A 17,500-nucleotide genomic window follows, 5' to 3' on the forward strand; every position below is an offset into this window, starting at 1 on the left:
ACAAGTACGCAATGGAGTAAAGAACAAAATGAGACTGCTTGGTGTGGCGAAGGCATGCTCTCTACTAAGAGACCCTCTAGTTACGGATCTGATGTATGCTGGTTAATAGATCATAAGGATGATGCAAAAAAAAAAAAAATTGCATTAACTTACCCCACTTGTGGCCTAACAGTACAGGACATCCTCCATGTTCTGAATCCGTGTTTCCAATCCCATTCTTCTTTATGTTATACCAAAATACTGCAGAACCCTTTACAGGGACAACAGAAACCCCTGCCCTTGGAAATGCAGTCCTTCCTCCCGCCTCTACTTCGGATAGCTTCAAAAGAAAGACGAGTTTTATATGGAAAGGGACAAGGAATATTTATTAGATAAGAAATAAAATCTTTATTAATGGAATGATCGGTTTTTAGTTTAAAATTACTTAAAATTCCGTGCAAAAATTATGCTAAATCGAATCATTGAATACATTTATGAAAAATTCTGGTATCTTACCGGGATAGCTAAAGTTCCCTGGAGTGATAAACATTTTGAAATCTGGATTCCCGGGGTTAGAAAAGTTTTCTTTCATTTCCAGATACAAAAATGGAATTTGTATTCAACGTTTTCAAGATCATGAAATATATTTGTACTATGTATAGATGAAGACTTTATGCAGTAATTCCGCATGATTAAGTATAAATGGTTGACTTGATATATAAATATATGGAAATCGATCACATCAAAATTTGCCGTGAAAATCAAAGTAATTTCAAACAGTGTTTCGACCGTGGTTCTCTTGGAATAGTGAAGAAAATTTTATGTATAGAAAAAGATATATCTCTGACAAATAAACTTACATAAAACATCCAAGTTGCCATTCGATCCCCACTTGAATAGTGCTCTAACTTCTCCTTATATGAAGGCCACTGAAAGACAACATTAGTCTATTAATAGGTTTAATGTGATATGATTTGATATGCTTCAATAAATAAGTATGAATAAGAGATGCTGTCTATGGCATAGATACTAATCTTCTCAAATTTTATTTTGAAAGAAAACTAATGAAATATAGTGGGAAAAGGTCTGTTTCCTCATTGTAGTACACAATTGGTAATCTAACAAAGAGGCTGCTTTAAGAATAGCCTTTTCATCTATTGATAACTGGTTTATCGGATGCGACATTCTGTCATTTTAAATTGATAACTCATTAAGATGACTATGTAAAAGAAGAATAAGAATGTATTAATGATCACTGTGTTTGCTCAAATTTAATATTATTAGCAGGATGATGTAATTTTGTAAACTTCCTTTGACGTTCATTGACTCATCTGGAAATGTCCCTTGTTAGATTTTAACTATTATATTCATATTACTTACATAACATTAATTTGTGTGTTTTTTATAAAAGATATTCTCTTAGAACTTGAACTTAGAACTGACGTCTAAAATATCGCTCTCAATTGCAGTCATGAAAAATTGCCTAAAACATAATCTTTTAGCATTAGAATTGAATCCGTAAAGTACATCATTGACAGAGACATTATATGACTGTCTTCTGTATTTTGCAACATTCTACATTCAACTTTGTATTGTATATTTGTCAGCTTCAGTATAAACATTTCCGATGGTGTTATGCGATGGATGGTACTAATATTTAGTGACAATATCTCAGCCTTGGGATCTTAGAAAACGACTCCTCTTTTATAAAGAAGAAAAATAAAGAGAAACGGAGGCCTTTTGATGGTTATAATGAATACAATTACTTTAGATGTAAAACATTAATGATAAAAAACCCAGTTTTTAATTTTTATAATTTTTTACCATTATGCAATCGTACTATAAAGATACGTGCGTAAACGTTGCCACTTTTCTGATATAGTTTTTCAAGTCAGCAATGAGCATTTATTAAACAGTTTTCGTCGGGAAGTATTCCCTGAAGGCAGTTGTTGTAGTTAGCTTGAGTTCCATACACAGATGTAGGCGTGAAAGAGAGAGAGAAAATTACAACCACTATAACAAGGATGACTCAAAGATTAAAGAGTGAATCAAATGAAACAAACACACAGGAATCCTAAACTATTTGTCGGCCAGACTAAACGGTGTCGTATTTGAGCAATGGTTCTGTAAGCAGTTGCTATACCAAATATATTACCATCTTTCATAATTGTAATGGATAATGCACTTTATCATTCGGCAAGATAAGATAATCATCCCACAGCATCAAACAATAAGGCACAAATAAAAGAATGGGTAATAAAAGAGGCGCAGCACCAAGAGACAATTGGGCGGTATTCATAAAGAAAAGGATATGCTTATACTTGCAAAATATGAATGAAATCCTTCTACTTGTATTCATAAACATTTCAAGCAAGAGCTTCTACTTTTAGAGCAAAAGTATATCCTTAAAATCACATAAAAGTAAATGGTTATACATAAAGAAGACCCTTTACTTCATATAAAGAGCATATGCTTCGAAAAAGCCGAGTCTGGTCAGTAGCAGACTGCAGTTCGAAGAGAAAGGTTGTTCTGTCCGATTCTCAGCACGATGGCAGATTTTGTGGATGTGATGCATGTTAAACAATACATGCCCCGTTTACCCACACTTGATCGTGATTTCAAGATGTTATTCAGTTTTGAGGAACAAAATGTACAGTGGCTTGCGGACAGATATCTTGTCCACATTTTGTTGGGAGAATATCAAGGCTGCTGTATTTAGGGATGTATGTATGTACAGACAGTATTCATGTATGTATGCATGTATCTATGTATATATATATATATATATATATATATATATATATATATATATATATATATATATATATATATATATGTGTGTGTGTGTGTGTGTGTGTGTGTGTGTGTGTGTGTACAGTACATGCAAATATACTCTATTCATATGATATGTAAATATAGTTTATATATATATATATATATATATATATATATATATATATATATATATATATATATATATATATATATATATAAACTATACATATATATATATATATAAATATATATATATATATATATATATATATATATATATATATATATATATATATATATATATATATGAATACACACACACACACACACACATATATATATATATATATATATATATATATATATATATATATATATATATATATACATATATATATATATATATATATATATATATATATATATATATATATATATATATATATATCGATTCGTACCAGAAATAGATTGTTCTAAATCCTAAACTTGAAATAATTTAGCTGAAATCAACTATTTCAATTCGGTTTGCTTTAAACCTCAATTACCCTTCGCCCTTCGTCCGGGTATCTTCAAGTTTCCTTCAAACTGCAAAATTGAGCGTTTAGCTTCTTCAAAACTTTTCAACTCAAATCCATAAATCAAATCACGTAGTTTATTATTATTATTATTATTATTATTATTATTATTATTATTATTATTATTATTATTATTATTATTATTATTATTATTATTAGTGTTGTTATAAAACAAGAATGGAATTTTTCGCGAGTCCTAAAAGAATTCGGAAGAAAATCTTCTCGGATTTCCAAATGGCTCCAGAAGAAATAGCCATAGACTTGGCATGGAATTCTGAATGCCTCCAGAACGGAATCTCAGAACGTAATCGAAGAAAACTTTCCCGGATTTCCAAATGGCTTTAGAAAAAATAGCCATAGACTTAGCATGGAATTCTGAATGCCTCCAGAACGGAATCTCAGAACGGTTTCGGAAGAAAAACTTTCCCGAATTTCCAAAAGTGTTCAAAGGACATAGCCGTATACTTAACATGAATTTCTGGATGACTCCAGAACTGAAATTTCCAAGAGGAGTCCTGAACAACTCCTCCCCGAGCTTCAAATGACTTCTGAAGACCTGATCTTCATCTTTTTCAAACGTAGCCTGCAACACCTCACATGATCTGTATGTACCTGGCGAAATCTAACCAAGGAATTGCGCGTCAGTAGGAGTAAGAGGAAATGAGTTGATGACTGGGAGAAGGAGTTCACTTAACTCACAGAGATTGCGCTCTGGTGGAATAGGAAGCTGCCGGTAAGAATTATGTGTTACGTCTTCGGAACACCATCAACTGCAGATGGTTTTGGTTGCTACCGAAGCTGCCGATCTTTCGTTTTATATCGCCCGACCTATAGAAAGACACGGGATCTTCCGTCGTTGGCAGTTGAGCTTTGAAGATCATGATATATGCGCCTTGAAGAATCTTTTGCTTGGGCTTTTGCGACGATGCCTTATTAAAGGAGACTCTTGGAAAAAGTACGAGGCTTTGTATCGGTGCAAAAACGAATTGCGGGGAATAAGGATGGAGGCAGAATGGTTCAACTGAACGGTGAGTGACGTGTAGTTCTTCAACAGGATTGTCCCAAAATTCGCCATTGAAGTAAAGACATAACCACACGACATTGGTAAATATATCATGTTGCTCGTCATTTACTTTGGCATGATAGTGTATGCGGAGAAATCGATAGTATTCATCTCTTTACTCATTGCCCAGATAGGTAAAGAATAAATGCCTTCGATTTCCCTGAGAAATCTGATGAAGTGAGGACTCGCGGCACTGAAATCTCTTTTGAAATCTAGAAGGACACTGACGATCTAAGGAAAAGAGACAATGAAATCTCGAAAGAAACAGATAATCTAATGAAAGAAGATCTTGAAAACTAGAAGACAGGAGAGAACAGCGAAGAGGAGCCTCTAATGCCAGAGGTAAGACGCCTAAAAATAGAGAGCCTCTAGTGCTAGAAGAAAGGCACCTCAAAATATAGGTCGAAGACCCTCTAATGCTAAAAGTATGGAACCTAGAAATATTTGTCAAAGAACTTCTAATGCTAGAAGTGTGGGAGCTAAAGAGAGAGGTTCTAATGTTAGAGGTGTGGGAGCTATAAAGAGAGGTCAAAGAACTTCTAATGCTTGAGGTAAGGGAGCTGAAAAGAGGTCAAAGAACTTCTAATGCTAGAGGTGTGGGAGCTAAAAAGAAGTCAAAGAACTTCTAATGCTAGAGGTGTGGGAGCTAAAAAGAGGTCAAAGAACTTCTAATGCTAGAGGTGTGGGAGCTAAAAGGAAGTCAAAGAATTTCTAACGCTAGAGGTGTGGGAGCTAAAAAGAGGTCAAAGAACTTCTAATGCTAGAGGTGTGGGAGCTAAAAGGAAGTCAAAGAACTTCTAATGCTACAGGTGTGGGAACTAAAAAAGAGGTCAAAGAACTTCTAATGCTAGAGGTGTGGGAGCTAAAAAGAGGTCAAAGAGCTTCTAATGCTAGAGGTGTGGGAGCTAAAAAGAGGTCAAAGAACTTCTAATGCTAGAGGTGTGGGAGCTAAAAAGAGGTCAAAGAACCTCTAATGCTAGAGGTGGGGGAGCTAAAAAGAGGTCAAAGAACTTCTAAGGCAAGGGGTGTGGGAGCTAAAAAGAGGTCAAAGAATTTCTAATGCAAGGGGTGGGGAAGCTAAAAAGAGGTCAAAGAACTTCTAATGTAAGGGGTGTTGGAGCTAAAAAGAGGTCAAAGAACTTCTACTGCAAGGTGTGTGGGAGCTAAAAAGAGGTCAAGGAACTTCTAATGCAAGGGGTGGGGAAGCTAAAAAGAGGTCAAAGAACTTCTAATGTAAGGGGTGTGGGAGCTAAAAAGAGGTCAAAGAACTTCTACTGCAAGGTGTGTGGGAGCTAAAAAGAGGTCAAAGAACTTCTAATGTAAGGGGTGTGGGAGCTAAAAACATGTCAAAGAACTTCTAATGCAAGGTGTGTGGGAGCTAAAAGGAGGTCAAGGAACTTCTAATGCAAGGTGTGTGGGAGCTAAAAAGAGGTCAAAGAACTTCTAATGCAAGAGGTGTGGGAGCTAAAAAGAGGTCACAGAACTTCTAATGCAAGGGGTGGGGGAGCTAAAAAGAGGTCAAAGAACTTCTAATGTAAGGGGTGTGGGAGCTAAAAAGAGGTCAAAGAACTTCTAATGCAAGGTGTGTGGGAGCTAAAAAGAGGTCAAGGAACTTCTAATGCAAGGGGTGGGGGAGCTAAAAAGAGATCAAAGAACTTCTAATGCAAGAGGTGTGGGAGCTAAAAAGAGGTCAAAGAACTTCTAATGCAAGAGGTGGGGGAGCTAAAAAGAGGTCAAAGAACTTCTAATGCTAGAGGTGTGGGAGCTAAAAAGAGGTCAAAGAACTTCTAATGCAAGGGGTGGGGGAGCTAAAAATAGATCAAAGAACCTCTAATGTAAGGGGTGGGAGAGCTAAAAAGAGGTCAAAGAACTTCTAATGCAAGGTGTGTGGGAGCTAAAAAGAGGTCAAGGAACTTCTAATGCAAGGGGTGAGGGAGCTAAAAAGAGGTCAAAGAACTTCTAATGCAAGAGGTTTGGGAGCTAAAAAGAGGTCAAAGAACTTCTAATGCAAGGGGTGGGGGAGCTAAAAATAGATCAAAGAACCTCTAATGTAAGGGGTGGGAGAGCTAAAAAGAGGTCAAAGAACTTCTAATGCAAGGTGTGTGGGAGCTAAAAAGAGGTCAAGGAACTTCTAATGCAAGGGGTGAGGGAGCTAAAAAGAGGTCAAAGAACTTCTAATGTAAGGGGTGTGGGAGCTAAAAAAGAGGTCAAAGAATTTCTAATGCAAGGTGTGTGGGAGCTAAAAAGAGGCCAAGGAACTTCTAATGCAAGGGGTGGGGGAGCTAAAAAGAGGTCAAAGAACTTCTAATGCAAGAGGTGTGGGAGCTAAAAAGAGGTCAAAGAACTTCTAATGCAAGAGGTGTGGGAGCTAAAAAGAGGTCAAAGAACTTCTAATGCAAGTGGTGGTGGATAGATGTCGCCAGCGAGGCTTTGGGGAAGGCGCGGCGGCGTCTGTGTTCTTTCTGATGCGTAAACTTAATTAAATAAAAGTAAAAACAGGGCATTAAATACGTATTATAAATACTAAACTCTTTCTTATCTTGACAGCACAAATGAAATCTTACAAGTTCCAACATGTAACTAAGCGCTCCCGAAACACGAGTCAAGCTTTTACTTCTGCTCAGAGGATATCCTCGCAAGTAAAAGGTAATCATTATGAATATGGAAAGAAAGATTTGCTTATACTTCTACCTTTTACTTTAGAGAATTACCTTGTACTTCTACCTTATGCTTACAAGGATATCCTTCATTTTTTTAATACCTCCCAATGTGTTAAAATGTCATTTAGAATACTCCCGAAATATGGATAACGCATACGTGATTGATAAAATTGCAGAGGAAAATAGTCATAAGGTTATTCGTCTTCCCCATTCTATTGCCAATATAATCTGATGGAAGTTATTTTGGGCAAATGTGAAGACCTGTGAGGCGAAAAATAATTTAAATGGGAGATCTAAAGGTAATTTTAAAAGAAGCACTGCATTCAGTGACAAAAGGAAATTGATCGAATGCCGTAAAACACTTGGCAGATAATTTACAGGAGGGCAATGTAAAGCAAGATGTGATTATCGATAAACATATTAGCTTATAAATAATAAGTCTTGAATCATCTGATAAGGAATCTTCTTGAAATCAAATTATTTAATATGATATGTTATTATCGAAATAAAAGTTAGATGTATGAAATTGTTTGCATTCTCCAGGAGCCTATTATTATTATTATTATTATTATTATTATTATTATTATTATTATTATTATTATTATTAGCCAAGCTACAACCCTACTGGGAAAGGAAACAAATAAGGAAAAATAGATAAGGGAAGGATATGAAGAGAAAATAGAAAAATAACAAGAAGCTAAATAGTTACTGTATCATTAAAAGAATGTTACAACTTGAAATAATAACAATGAAAAGTAGAAACCATGTTAATCTTCCAACATCAATGAAAAAATAACTATTGTAAAAGACAATGTGACATGAAAAAAAAAAATAAATAAACCAAAGCGAAATTTCGGCTGTGGTGTTTAGAGGAGATAATCTTTTTATAAGTCGTCGCTTCACAAAGGAGATTACTACAAGAATTTTGTCCTTGGGTATACTTCGACTTCATAAATTTGACAGTAGTATACTCTTTGTCGGCCACATTCTCGAATTTATTTAAGTAAGGGTTAAATGTTAACCATTACATAAAAAGCTGGTCTTTTGCAAAATATGTAAGTCATCTCACAGTTTTATCTTTTATTTCAATTTTAATAGTTTGAGATTGATTTTGATTTTAAATACTTATCCTAAATTAAAGCAATCAATGACTTTCGGCGTCAAGAAGCAAGATAATTTTTTAATCAATCAATCAATCAAGGGCCTGTATACTAATTTCCTTATGCTAGCCTTATATTTATTTCACTTCATATTACCGTCTCCTCCGGGAATTCTTTCCAGAAAAAATCTTTGTGCTGAGAGTAGTGTCCGCCAATGCCGTAGCTCAAAACCTGTCGAGTAGAAATTGAGAGACAAGTTTAACAGATCGTTTGAGTAGGCCAAATCATATGTTTATTGATTATTTGCTTTGTAACTCACGATTATTTTATACTTATAACACACTCAATGAAATTGACTGTTAGATTATGTCCTCAAATGTATCACTATATTCATATGTATATTGCAAATGCTCAAATCTCCTCCGACTCTTCTCTTCTCTAGCCACCTCTTTGCATTCCAATGGATATGTTGCTGAAGATTGCCTGACCCTTCCACCCACTGTATATTGTGAGAAGTGTAAATAAAACGAGCGTAAAATATTTTTGTGAAAAAGAAAATGGCTGTTGGTCAGCTTCAGAACACCTCCCAGTTGTGCAGAGAAGTTACATCAAGAATGTGTAAGAAACCTAAGGATATGGTAGGGGAGACGAGATTGCAAAGGTTTAGAAGAAGGATTGCCACAGAAACTTGAGAGCTTTGGCAACAAGTTAGGATGGCTCATGAAAAGCTGGATTTCTGGACGCACGAAATAAAGGTAAGTATTAAGACAGAGAGAAAATTTAAATGAATGAGAGAATAAGTTTAATTCAAAAGGGGGAAAAAAGTGATTTGCGGCAAAGAATAACGAGGGTTATTTAATGAATTAAATGAGAAGCCGTTTAGAAGTCTTTTAGGATTAAGGTTAAGGTTAAGGTGACTGGTTTCAGTTCCATCAGAATAGATGCTCACCAGAACGTCAGCCGGGGAAGCCCAACCCCCCACTGCGGTGCCCTACCACAGCAGTAGCCTCTCCAGTAAACAGCTTAAACTCACGGTCCTGGGCGGGGATCGATCTCTTGCCATACGAACTGCTAGGCAAACACGTTACCACTGTACTAGCCATATTGAGTATAAGAATAAAATTGGTGTTTCTTAGGGTAGTGTTCTTGGCCCATTACGTCTCGTACTATATACACATGTGGTTTCGCCTAGAACTCAAGTTTGTTGCAAGTATAGATGATGACATGATCAAATAAGTGATTTATTGGACATCGTAGTGTTAGGTTTATCCTTTGGTGATTTAATAATTTTCAAGGGAAACCATCTGCTGGTTCCATAAAATCGTTTCAAAACACCTTGTCTTCCACATATTTAATTTAGAATAAAACTTTGGGAAAATGATAATGATTTTTTTTAGTAAATGAAAAAGTGTTACCGTTCTCCTGGGTAAGTTGTTATTTTTCAGAGGAAATCTGGCGTTAGGGTTCCGATAATTAAAAACTAAATCTGGTCATATCATTGTTTTCTAAATCTGACTTAAGTAGATTTATATATATATATATATATATATATATATATATATATATATATATATATATATATATATATATAGATTTATAAATATATATATATATATATATATATATATATATATATATATATATATATATATATATGTGTGTGTGTGTGTGTGTGTGTGTGTGTGTATGCACACACGCGCACATACACACACACACACACACACACACATATATATATATATATATATATATATATATATATATATATATATATATATATATATATATATATATATATATATATATATATATATATGTATATGTGTGTGTGTGTGTGCTAAAGGGAAAACCGAAGAGAAAAATGAACCCAGACAAGGAAACCAAATAAATAAAAATAGCTAATATTTCAATTTCAACTCACCTGTAACTCCTCGACTGCCGTGTCATTTAATGGTCCCTGGAACGTGGTCAAACCAGTAATGGCTGATACGCGTTTAGCGATTTTTGGTAGAACCGGATGGCGCAAGTCGCTTAGCCAGGCCGTATGGGATACTCGAAACTCTACTGGTCTCTCAGACGATACCACTAGTGATCTCTGCAACTTCAGTTCGAAACATTGGTTAGTAGGGAGATATTCTTACTTTGATACTCCTACGGTCATATCCCACTTTTTCTCTTCTTTTTATTCTACCTTTTTATCTTTTAGGCAAACTAACTATTCTAACAAACTTTTTTTTTTTCATAATTTTCCATTGTCTAACACTAACGAACATCTTTGTAGTGATACACACTCTTGCTTTTGTAAAAGAGAGCAGCGATTGCTCTTTCCTCTCTTCGTGTGAAGTTCTCAAGTTTCATTTAGTTCCCGTTTGCTAGCTGTCAATGCGCTAGCAATGAGGATCCTTCCTCTTTAATAATTTATTAATTTGTGACTAGATAATTGAAATATAGAAGCCATTATTAATGTTAGAAATCATATATTCCACAGAACCTACTCGCAGAAAGTACTGGTAAGGGTTATATAGCTTAAAGGAGGTTAGGTTAGGTATGGCCTGATAGTTCATTTCTTCTAAGCTCGTAACACAGGTTTAAACGTTGCTCATGGATAGCAGAGGCAAGGGACAGGCCAATTCCCTAGAAATTGACCATATATACATATCATAAGCGCCCAAGACCCCTTCCCTTCAAGCTACGACCAGGGAGGGTCAGGCAATGGCTGCTGATGACCCAGCAGGTAGACACATGTTCCCCAAACCCCCAAATCCGTAGAAAATATCGAACTTGGGCTCAGCTCAAACTCCCATCCAACAGATGACCAGGCAGGGACGGCTGCAACCAATACGTGTAACTATCATCATATTAAATATTAAGCCACATATACCTCTTCGAATTTAATTCATTCTACATTTGGAATAACATACGCAAAATAGAATTTCACTTGAACAGGTCAACTATTCATCCCAAGATTCGAAACTATACTTCTGGATGGATAAAGAAGTAGATAGCTGGAATGTCTGTTCGGCTATTAAGAGAAATATGACTTGATTTCGTCTTCTGTACATATCCCTGGTATTAGAACTTGAAATTGAAATCAATGCATCTCCACCATTATATCTTGGAATATGTGATCATTTATGATAGTTATTTAATTTATAAATCATGACTTCATACTTTCAAATATCAAACCACTAATACTTCTCGACATTATATTCAGCTTGAGAATAACATATCCAAAGGGAAATTATATATATATATCTTATGCCTCCTTCACTCCCGTCACATTACTGAACTATGAAGGTCCTCGAACACCTAGCCCATTTCCCAGATCACTGCTTCGTTTACCATGTCCTCTGACAATGTCCACCCCCGACTCGGACTCATCTGTCTCTGCTGCCACAGTGAAACTCCCGTTCTTTCCCAATATAGATACATTTGGCTGGTTTTAGCATGCCAAGGTTTAGTTCCAAATCAAGGACGTGACCCGGTCAAGTAGCAAAGCAGACTATATTATCACTACAATCCCTAACGACACCTTTCCAGAAATCTCTGATTGGTTTTGCAAGCATTGAGATACCCTCAAACATTATGATGCTCTTAAATTATAACTCCTAGAGCAGCACTCAGCACCACCAGCCACCAATAAAGCCCAGATTTTTTAACTCTCTCAACAACTATGGGGAATGAAAAGGCCCCGACGGTTTAAGAGAAATGATCAGAATTGCTTGCCTTCAGCCCTGCTGCAGAAGGTTCTCCTCGTGAAGTGAGCCTATTTCATACCTTTTGGGTACAACACCTGTCGAAACCTGTGCTAACTGCCCTTGCCTATGTCAACACCTTGCCCATGAAGGACCTGATGACTAAAGTCGATGCTCTTATGGACAGCCATTTCCCCATCATCAAGAACTCCAGCAAGTACTCCACTTCTGACGAAAAGGACAACTATACAACACCAACTGGAGCTGAGATGAGTGATTTAGGACATCAATGCCCACCTCATGACATGCCTGGAGAGTGACGAAGTCACCCACTATCCACCTATGCTGCACGACACTTGTGCTCCAAACAGAGACCGTAACAGCTATCGGATGATGCCCCACACTCTCAGTTGTGCTACTATCACTCCAGATTCAGTGCTGTTGTTAAGAAATGTGTTACTAAATGTCAATTGTAAAAACCAATTTATTGAATCCCCATTAACTAATCTCTTAAATTTGGATGATCAGGAATATAATGTGTGTTTTTTGGAAGACACTGGTGCCTGCCATTCCATTCTGACACATTTGCTTTAAAGGGTGCGACCATGTCATTACAAGACAGCTGTTGTTGACCTGGTGCCCACTAACGGATCTGCTATCCCCACCCATGGTATGAAGGACTGACAATGTTATTATGGGGGCCCAGTACAGGTAAAATCTCATCTTTGCCAATGTTACACTGCCTCTCATCGGTGCAGATCTCCTCGCTCATTTTTCCCTCCAGGTTGACATTACGCGTCAATGCTTAGTCAGTGTAAGCTCTTAATTGTCCACACCTATTTACTTGCTCCCCCTACCCTCGCTCTCCATATCAGCAAGCCCACAAAGACATATGCATACCTCCCTACTTTATATCCAGATATCTTCGACTCTGAACTACGCCAGACGTTCACTGTTACTGCCAAGCATGGTATTCATTCCAATATTATTATTATTATTATTATTATTATTAGTTGATAAGCCACAACCCCAATTAGAAAAGCAGGATGCTATAAGCCCAGGGGCTCCAACAGGGAAAATAGCTCAGTGAGAAAAGGAAACAAAGAAAAATAAAATATTTGAAGAAGAGCAACAACATTGAAATAAATATCTCTTATATAAACTATAAAAACTTTAAAAAATTAATGGAAGAGAAATAAGAGAGAATAGTGTGCCCGAGTGTACCCTCAAGCAAGAGAACTCAAACCCAAGACCATGGAAGAGTATGGTACAGAGGCTATGGCACTATCCAAGATGAGAGAACAATGGTTTGATTTTGGAGTGTCCTTCTCCTAGAAGAGCTGGTTACCATAGCTAAAGAGTCTCATCTAGCCTTACAAAGAGAAAATTGGCCACTGAACAATGACAGTGCAGTAAGAATTATCTGGTAATCTGCGTTGTCAGGTATATGAGGACAGAAGAGGATGTGTAAGGAATAGGCCAGACTATTCGGTATATGTGCTAGGCAAAGGGAAAATGAACCGTAACCAGAGAGACGGGTCCAATGTACTACTGTCTGGCCTGTTAAAAGATCCCTTAACTCTCTAGCGGTAGTATCTCAACGGGTGGCTGGTGCCCTGGCCAACCTACTACCTATGAGCAATGAGCCCCCTAGTGTTTGAAAAGTTTAGATATTTGGCACCAGACCATTTGACAGCTGCTAAATGCACATCCGTAATAAGGGAAGAAATGGGCCTTTGTCAAGAGGCCTCAAGTTCATGGACGTCACTCATACACATCATCACAAAGAAGCATGGATCCCTATGCAATTGTGTAGATTGCAGGCATCTTAACATTCCGATGGAACCAGACCGCTATGCCTTCCCCAACATCACTGTCATCACCAGGTACCTTCATAGTGTATAGTATTTTACCCCTTCCAACTTTTGAAGTTGTATTATCAGATGCCTGTGAACCCAGAAGACATCCCCTATACAGTCATTACCAGCCCCTTCGGCAGATATACTGTGACGGGCCGAGAGAAGATTGTGAACTCAAAGGCAGGATGCAATCAACTGAGTTATAATATTATAGAACACTCTCCTTTATATACAAAACCTCAAGGCAACAGGACATAACAAGTTTACAAGACAGAAAATGTCCCAGAGGAAAACCGGAGACATGAATTTTCATGTTTGTTTTAGTGCGAGGGAGGAGCGCAGATAGCCTACAAGCATAATATAGACAAAAGGAATTATGTACAATTGTGTGACACACGGTTGGTACATGGCTCCCCCCCCTAAAAATGACATACCGTACATGTTAAATAGGGTGCCCTGATCTAGAGAGGCGAACTGTAGGTGGGTCATCTGGCAGAAGATAAGCAGGTTTTAGACGATCAATGGAGACCCAGTCTTCTTTGCCCTGAATGTTTAGGAGGAATGCTTTTGGACTGCATCGGATCAAAAGGAAATGGCCTGTGTAAGGGGGCGTTAGTGGTGGCTTGCTGGTGTCATTGCGCAGGAAGACGTGCGTTGCAGAGTGCAAGTCCGTTGGTATGTGATGCTTTGCTGGGGGCTTGTAAGTCTGGCGGCACGGAGTAAATTTTCCCACGACGTGACGTATGCGCTGGAGATCGTCGGAGGAGGTTGTAGAAGGAAAAAATTCGGCTGGGACGACCAACAGGTCGCCATACACCATTTCAGCTGCCGAGACATCGAGGGCATCTTTAGGAGTGGTTCTTAGTCCCAGGAGGACCCAGGGAAGCTGAGTAAACCAGTTGCAATCCTTGCAGCGGGACATCAAAGCTGCTTTGAGGGTGCGATGAAAACGTTCAACCATTCCATTGGCAGCGGGGTTGTAGGCCGTTGTCTGATGTAGGGTGATGCCCAGGAGATTCGCTAATGACGTCCACAATTGAGAGGTAAAAGTGGTTCCCCTGTCAGAAGTAATATGCTCAGGGATACCGAATCTTGAAATCCATCCAGAGAGTAAGGCAGATGTACATGAGGCGGACGTTGCAGTTTCCATGGGAATGGCTTCAGGCCAACGAGTGGAGCGGTCGATGGCGGTAAACAGGTAACGATGTCCTTGTGATGTGGGTAGGGGGCCTAGAACGTCAATGTGAATGTGTGCGAAACGACGCTGAGGTTGAGGAAAGGTGCCCACTCCTGAATCCGTGTGTCGATGTACTTTGGAAGTTTGGCAAGAAGTAGAGGCGCGGACCCAATCCTTAGCATCCTTAGAAATGCCGTGCCAAATGAACTTTGCCTTCAGCAGCTGTGCAGTAGAACGGCACGAGGGATGTGAAAGGCCGTGAATGAAATCAAACACCTGTCGGCGCATGGGAGCAGGAATCCAAGGTCGCGGTCTACCAGTACTGACGTCACAGAGGAGGTTGGTGTTGGAGGCTTCGAGGGGAAAGTCTTCCCAACGGAGGGACATGCAGGATGTCCTACAAGCTTGATACTCTGGATCCTGTCGTTGGGCTTCAGCCAGGGCGTTGTAATCCAATCCCAGTTGAACGGCACCCAACGTGTTTCTTGACAGGGCATCGGCAACGGGATTCATTTTCCCAGGGACTTATTGGAGGGTGCAATTGTATTCAGCCACGGCGGAGAGATGTTGGCGTTGACGGGCGGACCAGGCGTCAGACTGTCGAGTGAAGGCATGCACCAGAGGCATGTGGTCTGTGCGAATGACGAAGGGCGTACCTTCTAAGAAATGGCGAAAGTGACGAACAGTCAAGTGCAACACCAGCAATTCTCGATCAAAGGTAGAATAACCCGATTCTGCCTTGGACAGTTTTCTGCTGAAGAAGGCCAATGGGCGGGGCGAGCCTTTGACTACCTGCTCAAGTACTGCACCAATAGCGACGTCGCTGGCATCGGTGGAGAGAAGGAGAGGGGCGTATGGGATAGGAAAAGTGAGAGCCGCAGCAGTTGATAGGGCCTTCTTTGCATAGCAGAAGGGTGCTTCTTGAAGGGGACCCCACTTCAGGTCCTTTGGCTTGCCCTTGAGGGAGGCGTAGAGGGGAGCAAGAGTGGCGGCAATGGCTGGCAGAAAACGGTGATAATAGTTCATCATGCCCAAGAATTCCTGCAGAGCTTTGACGGTCGAGGGCGCGGGGAAGTTCTGAACAGCTGCTATCTTCTCAGGGAGGGGATGGACTCCTTCAGGAGTGATACGGTGCCCTAAGAACGACACTTCATTGGTGCCAAAGGTACACTTGTCATACCGGACTACAAGGCCGTTTTGTTGCAGGCGGTCGAGCACGATACGCAGGTGACGGAGGTGTTCCTCTTTTGAGGAGGAGAACACAAGTATGTCGTCCACATAACATACACAGAAAGGGAGGTCCCCTAAGATGCCATCCATGAGACGTTGAAACGTTGCCCCAGCATTACGAAGGCCAAAACAGGAGTAATTGAAGGTGTATGTACCAAACGGAGTGGTGATGGCGGTCTTGGGGATGTCTTCTGGGTTCATAGGCACCTGATAATACCCCTTCAGGAGGTCGAGCGTAGAGAAAACCTTCGCTTTGTGCAGGTAGGAGGTCACGTCGGCAATGTTTGGGAGGGGGTTGTGATCCGGTTCTGTTTGCATTTTCAGGCGCCTGTAATCCCCGCACAGATGGAGGGAGCCGTCTTTCTTCAGAACGATGTGTAAGGGTGACGACCATGGGCTGGAGGCCTTTTGGCAAAGGTCCACTTCCTCCATTTCGGCGAACGTATGTTTGGCGGCTGCTAATCGTTCCGGTGCCAGACGTCTGAATTTTGCGAAGACTGGGGGTCCCGTCGTCTTGATATGGTGATAAATACCATGCTTGGCAGGAACTGTGGGCGTTTGGCGAAGTTCTGGATGGAAAACTTCCAGGTACGACATGAGGAGGTGGACGTAGGCATCCGTGGGTGCACTGATGTGGAGAGCGAGGTTAGAGGGGGCGGGTTGAAGAGGTGTCGACAAGTAGGAGTCTGCGTTGACCAATCGTCGGTGGGCGACATCGACCAGAAGGTGGAAATAAGAGAGGAAATCCGCACCGAGGATTGGCATTGTGACGTCAGCAACTTCCAATTGAATTTACCGTTTCCAAACGATAATGTGAGGTTCTCGTAATCGTAGGTGGGTATCGCAGATCCGTTGGCAGCTACCAGGCGGACGTCGGCAGATGTAGACAGACTATGTCGTGCCTTGAAGAGTTCCCTTGGCAAAAGAGAACGACAAGTACCCGTGTCTACCAAAAATCGTACGCCCGTTCCTGCATCCTGTAAAAAGAAAAGATTAGAAACACGGGAGGCCACCGCCACAAGCGATGGCCTACTTACACGTTTTTTGGCCACTGACAATCCTTGGCACATTTGTTCGCGGTTGCCCCGAATCTGAAGTGGTAGTAGCAAAACTGCGGCGGATGGGAGGTAGTAAGTGGCTGTAGAGGTCGTTGGTTGGGGCGCGAGCGATTGGTGGGTGGTGGGCGGCTTTGTCGCCGCTTCGGCACGTCACGGGGTAGGCGTGTATGTCCTACGGCATTCATGTCAGCTTCGGTTGACGTTGAGTAGGCATCCTCGTCGTCAAGGGTGGAGGCGTTGATGGAGGTCTTGAAGTGGCTGTCCATAAGGGCATCGGCTTTGGTCATCAAGTCCTTTATGGGTAAACTATCAACATCGGGTATGGCAGC

General features: G+C 39.8%; 1 protein-coding gene across 1 annotated transcript in view; it reads right to left on the reverse strand.

Moving 5' to 3' along the window:
- The window catches only part of LOC137644945 (prolyl 4-hydroxylase subunit alpha-1-like), a 64,767-nt gene that overhangs the window by 3,806 nt on the left and 43,461 nt on the right, over positions 1–17,500 (reverse strand). Inside the window, exons 10-13 of the mRNA XM_068377822.1 lie at positions 10,074–10,253; positions 8,309–8,383; positions 840–908; positions 154–319 (exon numbers count right to left, since the gene is read on the reverse strand). Of these exons, the coding sequence (XP_068233923.1) occupies positions 154–319; positions 840–908; positions 8,309–8,383; positions 10,074–10,253 (490 nt within the window). The remainder of the gene's footprint in view (positions 1–153; positions 320–839; positions 909–8,308; positions 8,384–10,073; positions 10,254–17,500) is intronic.

Source organism: Palaemon carinicauda, chromosome 8, assembly GCF_036898095.1.
Source record: "Palaemon carinicauda isolate YSFRI2023 chromosome 8, ASM3689809v2, whole genome shotgun sequence".
NCBI classification, from domain to species: domain Eukaryota; kingdom Metazoa; phylum Arthropoda; class Malacostraca; order Decapoda; family Palaemonidae; genus Palaemon; species Palaemon carinicauda.